The sequence below is a fragment of the Triticum dicoccoides genome, chromosome 7A (assembly GCF_002162155.2).
Source record: "Triticum dicoccoides isolate Atlit2015 ecotype Zavitan chromosome 7A, WEW_v2.0, whole genome shotgun sequence".
NCBI classification, from domain to species: Eukaryota; Viridiplantae; Streptophyta; class Magnoliopsida; order Poales; family Poaceae; genus Triticum; species Triticum dicoccoides.
The window spans coordinates 653,291,262-653,299,964 of record NC_041392.1 but is presented as its reverse complement, the minus strand read 5'-3'; the positions used below and the strand labels follow the sequence as shown (position 1 = coordinate 653,299,964).

The window sequence follows — 8,703 nt, the reverse complement described above, 5'->3', positions numbered from 1 at the left end:
GGGACTGGGAGAGTCGGAGAGATGAGGAGAGGCGAGAGCAGAACCGGGCGAGAGGGAGAGTGGCAGACACAGGGCGACCGTGTCTAGTTACTCGCGTGAGTCGGGCGACTGGGCATGCGTACGAGGAGTCGAGGAGAGGGCGAGACCGCGAGAGGCGTGGGCTCTGGGCCTCTTGCAACATGGGCTCTTGGGTATGTATACATATAATTTTTTTTGCATCAAAATCTTGGGTATTCCTGTGAATACAGGATCATACCCCTGGCGCCGCCTCTGGTCTGAGCCGTCTCAGTTTAGAAACCACTAGGGGTTGGGGCGCCACCTTGTGGCGCCTCCTCAAAGGAAGTTGGGGCGGTGCCAAGTTGGCAGTTGCTCATTCCAGTTGCTTTTTTGCAATCTTCATAAACACATGAAAATGGCATGTTACAAGAAGCCATACTATAAATTTTGGAAGAGCTAAATAAATGACACTCAAATACAATGAGATTAGGACATCTTCATCGAGCTTCGGTCGTTCATTGCAATTTATAAAAGAAAAAACAGGACACTAATCATAACAAAAACTAAAAACCAAAGAAAAACAGGACACCGATCAAGGTTGATGACGCCCGCGCCCGAGCCGCCAGCCTCGTCGTTGTTGGCGGCCAACGCCAACCCGCGGAGCACGGCAATACAACAATACATAGTCATTCAAATAACCGCAAAATGAGATAAACTGAGGGTACCTATGTGATTTCCCGGAAATGATCCCTAGAAATATCCAATTGAATTGCTTGGGGAGCTTTATGATACACCACCATAGTGAGATCTGTCGATTTGCCCATGTGGACGCTAGATGTAGAGGGAAACCATGCCTGCTCAAGTCCCATTCCAAAGGATGCATTGGACTGTAAAAAGACCACATATGAGAATGAAATGCACCGTCATTGCGTTTCTTTTAACAAACTTTGCAAAAGTTGCATCAAGCCACCTATTTTAAGTTTTCAACATGCCACTTTTTGTAACCGAACTCAAATAACACTACTATTCAAATATGAGAAAAGTTATAGATTAATGATTAAAAAAAGTTTGTTTTCTTGAAAAGTGTATCAAACTTCTAGGAGAAGGCTATACAATATTTTACTAAACTCAATACTTTCAGGCCGTTTTTTTAAATGAATGCATCCCTCATCGAGTCATATTTTCTAGTACCCCCTACAAATTCTTTAAAGAATAGTACAACATGACATAGTAATGCAATGCCTAGAGTTAAACCTATCAACTTTGGCATTTACATATTTGAATTTGTATCATTGTTCCTGCCATCTTTTGTTACATAGTTATAACTGAATTAGTATGCAATCATTGTTACTGAAACAATACATAAGAACATGCAGTCTGCATGTCAAGTTTTCTCTAAGAATAAATTTAGGTACACGTCACAATAAAACCAGAGTAGTGATTGTTCAACAGAAAACTGGTAGTTCACTTTGTTTCCTATATCCAGTTGCCTCTAGTAAGATTTTTACTGCAAGCAAAAAACATGGAACAAATCTGAATTAGATTCATAATTAAAATCTGCAGATTTGAAAAAAAACAGGGACCATTATAACAGAACATGGAAACTAAGAAGTAGTTCTTATTCGAACAACTTAGATTGGTGATTGTGTACTGAGAGGGCGAATGGTGAGTCCATACAAACCAATCTCCTTACCGTTCGTTGAGTTTTCTAAGGTTGGCGATTGTATTTGCGGCATACCATTTGATGTATGGTATGCAGCATGATGATCTACCTTGTTCTGGATAAGTGGGTCTCTTCACTTTATATTTCGGTGCTACCGTTTGGCTTCTCAATGATGACCACGATAATGTTAACTTTGATGGAATGACCATTTACGGAGGACAAGTATGGACCTGCAATTCAGAATTACAAAAATAGTGGTTAGCCTCCATACACGTAAAATGAGATGGGCATGTATGAAGAATAAATATCTATTGAAGTTGAAAGCCAAAAGTTTAAATCCAGTATGAAGAAGTAACGTTAACATGACTTCAAGGGTTACAGTGTGGTGTTTGTGAAGGATTCAGAAGTGATTAATTAATACATTCAGAAATGCTCATTCAGAATCAGAACTGCATAGATATTCAACTTAGAGAACTTGTTTACTGGAACAAGTTTCCACTTTGGGTATACGAGCCTGTTAAGATGTTCAACTTTTTGTTAGCAGCTCTTGCAAAGATGACTCAAGATATTATCATGACAAGGGGGAGAAATAGAACAGAGAAGGATCAAAAAGAAGTGCTTGCTAAGGAAGAATACAAAATAAGAACACTGTCTTAAATGTGTGTTTTTCATCCTTATACAACCCTTTGTTGACCACTAAACTACCTCACAATACTATTTACACTGATAGAATGATGGTTATGCTACTTATTTCGTGGGTCGACAAATCTAAAGGATATATAGCGTGCCCCCTAATATAATAGATAATAAAAGGGACAATTACATTTCTGCCCCTAACTGGAACCCACTACTCAAATTTGCCCATAATTTCAATGTGTGCTCAAATTTGCCCCTCTGCCATTAGTTGCCCTTATAGAAATGCCCTTCTGCGCCGTTACCGTCCGGTCAAACAACTTTGACCATCTTGAAAAAAAAAAATCAAAAAAATCTGAAATTTTGTGGGACTGAAGCTACTCATGTGCGCAAGGTGCATGCAAATTTCCGTGCTATTTAGACATATCAGGAGCTCGTGGCAAAGGAAAACAATAAATCTGTACATCTTTGAATAGTAAATTCAAAAAAATAGCAAGAAAATTCAAAAACATATGAAATTTTTTGGCATCCAAGATGCTCGGGGGCACAAGGCGTGTGCAAAATTTTGTTATCAAATGACATGCGAGGAGCTCTCGCAAAAAAAACCAAAATAGTGTATTTTTTACAAGTTTTTTTCTTAGACAAATTTTGTTTTTTTTTCTCCACGAGCTCCTACAATGTCCAAACACAAAAAAAATTGCACACACCTTCCACACCTAAGCATCTTGGATGCCAAAAGAATTCATATTTTTTGAATTTTTTTGCTATTTTTTTGAATTTACGGTTCACACACGTACATATTTATTGTTTTTTCTTCGCCACGAGCTCCTAGAATGTCCAAACAACATGAAAATTTGCACGCACCTTGGAACCTGAGTACCTTCGATCCCATAAAATTTTAGACTTTTTTGACTTCTTTTGCTATTTTTTCGAGATGGTCAAAGCTGTTTGACCAGACGGTAACGACGCAGAAGGGCATTTCTATAAGGACAACTAACGGCAGAGGAGCAAATTTGAGCACACATTGAAATTAGGGGCAAATTTGAGTAGTGGGTTACAGTTAGAGGCAGAAATGGAATTGTCCCATAATAAAATGAGTGATGGACATGTAAATATTCCAAAGGTACAGGTGACAAGTCCGCTTCTAGAATTCACGATCATCACAATACTAATATGACATACATTTTATATTAAGGAGACACCACATAAGAACACACACTATAATGCAATAAACAGGATTCTTTGTAGTATCACTACTCAATAACAAAAAATTGGTAGCCTTAAATCCAAAGAGAGTATACGACATCCTTTGTTCTTCCCTATCCATCCCCCCTTTTTCCAACAATTGAAACCACTGAGTACAAACAAATATGAATATTGTAAGAATAAAACTATTCCAATGGCATTGAAGACCATTATGTTCCTAGGATTTATTTGTTCTGAACTATGAAAGCCAACTTTTCACCCTAAACAACACAACAACATCACATACTAAAAAGCTAGATAAGATACCTAACATCACCTTGTTGTCTTCTTCCAAGACTAAAAAGTATGATCAAGAAACCCGTCGCAAGTATCTGGCCATACAGTATACAAAAATATCTGTCAATAATCAGAAATCTAGCACCAAATAGAACATTGCGAGGCTTGCTAATTGTACTATGGAAACTGTGGCACCGTTGCTACACAGAGAATCTATACATCAGGCATAAAAATTTGCCGAAAGATTACATGCACTTGAGTTCTGTGGCTGAGTCGTAAAATTACAGGTTTATACATGGAATAGGAAACCAGTTTAAGTAAGGTAGCAAACCCCGGTTTCTATTTTCCAAGCAAAGTACAGGTATTTATTCCCCTGTCTTGGACAAGACAGAAATTGGTATGTATGTTCAAACTCTATTTTTGCAAGCAAAGTACATGTATTTATTCCCCTGTCTTGGACAAGACAGAAATTGGTATGTATGTTCAAACTGGCCCAATGCTACATGTACCTCAGTATTAGGTATTATTCCCCTGTCCGATAATGCTAATAATAATTATTTTTCCAGAGAAGCAAACTAAGGAGTTACTTAAATATAAAGGTCCGACCTCATACTTCCGAGCAATAGGCGCCAATAGGAACCATAGTGTGATAATAATCCATGTTTTCATAGTGAGTGTCATCAACAAGATATCTGCAGTAGTGGAATTCACACCACATTGGTCATTTGCGCTAACATTTTACAGAAAATAAGGGGTTGTCATATACATTACCAGGTAATCTCTATTTGTCTCGAATAAATATAAAGTTTCTTTTTTGTTCCACCAGATTGTCCTCAGGTATATATTTGAACTTCTACAAGATGAACAAATAATTGTTATAAGGAGCCCGGACTGGAAATAAAAAATTATCCAAACATTGTGAGAAGACCTTATCAGTTATTCTTCATCCTCAAACAACACTGCATCCCTGTGCCCAAGACGACATCCAGACATGACCATGGACAGCCGCTGCGCCGGCGACCTAGGTATGACAGATCGAGTCGATGGCGCCCCGAGGAAGCCATAGGCCAGGAGATGGCGGCGAGGGATGGGAGGAGCAGATGTGACGCATCACGCAAGAGGAGAGAGCGGGATCCCTTCGCCCTTCTCTGAAGTCGCTGCCACCGTGGGCGCATGAGCCCGGGCAGGAGACGCCGCGATCGACCGAGGAAGGAGGGACGAGCGGGGCGTCGCCACCCTCATGATGACCTGCTCCTTCCACCGCCCCCATCCCATATCTCCTCTCCTCTCGTGACCTAAATCATCCACCACTCCCTTGATCTGCGATGTTCACAACTCCTGCTGCTGCTAGGGCTCGGTGGGGGCTGTTAGTACCGCACCGGCAGAGGGGAGATGAGGTAGGCTGGGAGTGTGTTTCTGCAATGGGATGGAGATGGGGTGCGGCAATGGCGGCGGCGGCGGCGAGGAAGAGGAGTAGTTGCGTGCGGAGATGAATATTGGGGTTTGCTTCGTGAGAAAAAGCAGAAGGAGGTGTTATTTTAGTCTTTGCCCAATCGACTCTCCCAGTGAACTTTTTTTTTGTCTCTAGCGATCCGACATGGACACCGCGAGGATGCGCTCTTGATGCGCACGTTAATGCTTCTCGATTGTACATTGTACTATGCCAGGTACCGGACGAGTGGCCTCCCTAGCCCGTGTCTTCCGCAGCAGCCCTGGCTGACAGCTATGCCTGGCCATGGGCAGCCTAGTCATGGGCAGCCTGGTCTGAACGGCCAACGTTGCTCAGGAGCTGTGCCTATGCCTAGATTTTAAGCCCGAAGGCCGGGCTGAGCTGGGTCTGGGCCCGCCACATTTGCCATTTAACAAAGAGGCCCCACCCGAGGCATGACGGGCTTTTACATTGACGGGTTGGGCTTGAGCCTGATTTCTAGGACCGACGCCCGAGCCGGGCTGGGCCTAGACCTGGATTTTTTGCGTCGGGCTTGGTCAGGCTCGCCCTGAAGCCCGGCCCGGCCCGAGGGATGGCCAGGTATACTCACGCAGCACAACTGCTTAGCTTTCTTCGCTGCAAGCGCCGCCTCAGTCAGCACGCCCCTTGCTTTGCGCTTGCCCTTTTCGTCAAGGAGATGAGTGGCGCGCAGTGACTCAGTCAGCCTAATTTTGATGAGTTGTTCGTTGAGGCGGTGTCGGCAGAAGCTTCTACGATGATCCTGGACCGGTCCTCAGCCCATGCCAATGCGAGGTCCGGGTCTGCAAGGACCCAGTCTGGCGTGGCGAACAACTACAAGGAGACGAAGCCGCACCATCGTCATTGCCCTTCTCTCATCGGAGCCGGGGCAAACTTTGTTATAGTAGAAATCAAGAAGTTGTCGTGTCAAGGCCCCAAAGGGCCAGCACACCGGAACAACAACTGTCGTCGGTGAAGAGAAACGTAAATCAGAAGGATCCAATGTGTAAACACACGTACGCGGACGAACATAGACCATATCCAAACAAATTCATCAAAGACAAATACGGACCGAGTTTCGCGAGATTCGCCGGAGACATACCTTCTCCCATCCTTCGATGATGCTAGATGCACCACCGGGACGAGGGCTAGATGAAAAGAACCTTATTTAACTTTTAGAAAACCGTTGCTTTGCCTTCAACAACAAATCCTCGCACCCCATCCGAACGCATTAAGAACATTTAGTGAGGTTGATTTTGGCTTTACTTCACTCCAACAACTCATGTGGTGTGCCCTTTGTATCTGCTTTTTGATTGATTTTTCTAAATAATTAGAAAATCTTCGTTGTCCCTTTCAAGATGCCATATGACAAAATCTTACTCCCTCCATCTCACAATATAAGATCGTTTCTCAAGCTATATTTCAATAGTTTTATATACATTTTAAATTACAGGGATGTTTAATCAATCAATATTTGTATGTCTAATTTTATTGTTCCTTGGCAACCCATGGCATTCAACTAATTTAGCATAAGACCAAATCTCACACCGTCAGTTTCGTAAAGCAACAATAAAGAGATAAATTATCGCAAATAAAAGTCTGCATTGAGCATTCAAATCGAATAATCACTGAGCCTGCACGGACTCAAATTATTGTACCAGCTTCTTTCCTTATTGGGAATGCTCTGCCGGCTCCACATTCCGGCTGCCACCCAGTTTTCCTCTTCGGTCCTGGGTGGGTCACCGCAGTTCCTCCATTATTTCACCATCGAGCACGCACACACGCCGCGGCCAGAAATAGCAATGGAGGGAGGGCAGAGCAGCGGCAAGAGGGCGAGCGCAGAGGAAGTGAAGTCAGAGCCAGAGGAAGGAGAGGTGCTGATGATGATGCAGGACGGAGGCGAAGGAGGCGGCGCGTCGGTGGCGGCGGAGTCCATGGCGCCGGCGCAGATCGACGTGAGGATGGACCTGACGCTGCTCCACTGCCAGGGCTGCCTCCTCCCCCTGAAGCCCCCCGTCTTCAAGGTGATCCCTTCTTTCCCCTCGCCCCCAGAGAGCGACCACATATTATTTCTGGAAGAAATCCATGTCCGTCTACCATCTTGCAAGTGCAACGGGCATGGAAGCTGATGATTTGGGGGTTGTGTTGCGTTTTCTGGCCGCAGTGCGAGGCCGCCGGGCACGTCGTGTGCTACCACTGCCGCGCCGTCCACAGCACCATCTGCAGCCGCGCCAGCACGCACTGCGGCGAGCTGGACGCCGTGGTGGGCGCCGCCAAGGTGCCGTGCGCCTACAGGGCGTTCGGCTGCGAGCGGCACGTGGTGTACCACGAGGCCGCGGACCACCAGCGCGCGTGCCACTGCGCGCCCTGCTCCTGCCCGGACCCGGCGTGCGGCTTCGCGGGCAACCGCGCGGCGCTCCTCGACCACTTCGCCGCCGTCCACCGGCGCCCCGCCGCCACGGTCCGCTACGGCCGGGCCCGGGACCTCGGCCTCTCCGTGTCGCGCCGCTGGCACGCGCTCGTCGGGGAGGAGGACGGCAGCGCGTTCCTCGTGTCCCTGGGCCCGCTCGGCGCGGCCACCGCCGTGTCGCTGGTCTGCGTCAGGCCGGACGGCGAGGCGGCGCCGCAGTTCTGGTGCAAGCTCTCCGTGGAGCGCCTGGGCGGCGACAACAGGGACAGGCTGGTCCTCATGGCCTCCGCGGTGAGCAGCAGCGCGCTGTCCACCGGCGCGCCGGCGCCGGGGCAGGGGATGTTCTTGGCCGTGCCCCAGGAGCTGCTCTCCGGCGACACGCTCACGCTCACCGTCCGCATTGATATGATCCGGCCTGCCGCCGGCGCTGCCGCCGCTCCCAAGTCGACAACACCACAGCCTAGGACGGCTAGGAGGATGCAGTGAAGTATATGCGGCCCACGATCTTCCGCACTGTGCATGTTATGTCTATGAGACTATGAGCTGTAGGTAGTAGTAATGCAGCTACTGGTTTGTAAGTACTACTTATTTGATTGAGTGAGTGCAACCAATTGAAGTTAATTTGGAGATCCTGAACCGGGGTATATTATCTGAACCTGCATTAGAGCATGTAGAGTGAAGTGCATTTTTTGAACCATTTTTTGTTCTAGCTGCTTTTAATGTACTGTATCAGGTTGTTCATGTTCAGGTTCTTTAGGGTTTTGTTCGCAGGAAATGAACTTCTGCAAATCATTTTTTCAGATTGGCATGAACAAGATGCATCTAAATGTATCATTTTACAAAACTAACATCAATTTTTCATTTATCTGAGATAATTCCCATTTTTGGGTGAGCAAGCTGGACCTGATGCTCAAAAGACATTCATGCTTAAACCAAGTATGGCAATGTGGACAGACTCACATTTCGAAGTGTTTTATTTTTCCTTTTAATAGGATGTCAAGTCAAATTGTGCGTGGAAAGCTCATAAGAGAAAGCAATCACGAACTTGCCATACCCCACTTCACCTACCTT

General features: G+C 45.8%; 1 protein-coding gene across 1 annotated transcript; it reads left to right on the top strand.

Moving 5' to 3' along the window:
• Window positions 1-6,896: 6,896 nt before the first annotated feature.
• LOC119332072 (E3 ubiquitin-protein ligase SINA-like 4) lies at window positions 6,897-8,434 on the top strand. The gene is made up of 2 exons (XM_037605251.1): window positions 6,897-7,246; window positions 7,387-8,434. The coding sequence occupies exons 1-2, from the start codon at window positions 6,902-6,904 to the stop codon at window positions 8,116-8,118; spliced, it is 1,077 nt and encodes a 358-aa protein (XP_037461148.1). The 5' UTR covers window positions 6,897-6,901; the 3' UTR covers window positions 8,119-8,434.
• The last annotated feature ends 269 nt before the right edge of the window (window positions 8,435-8,703 follow it).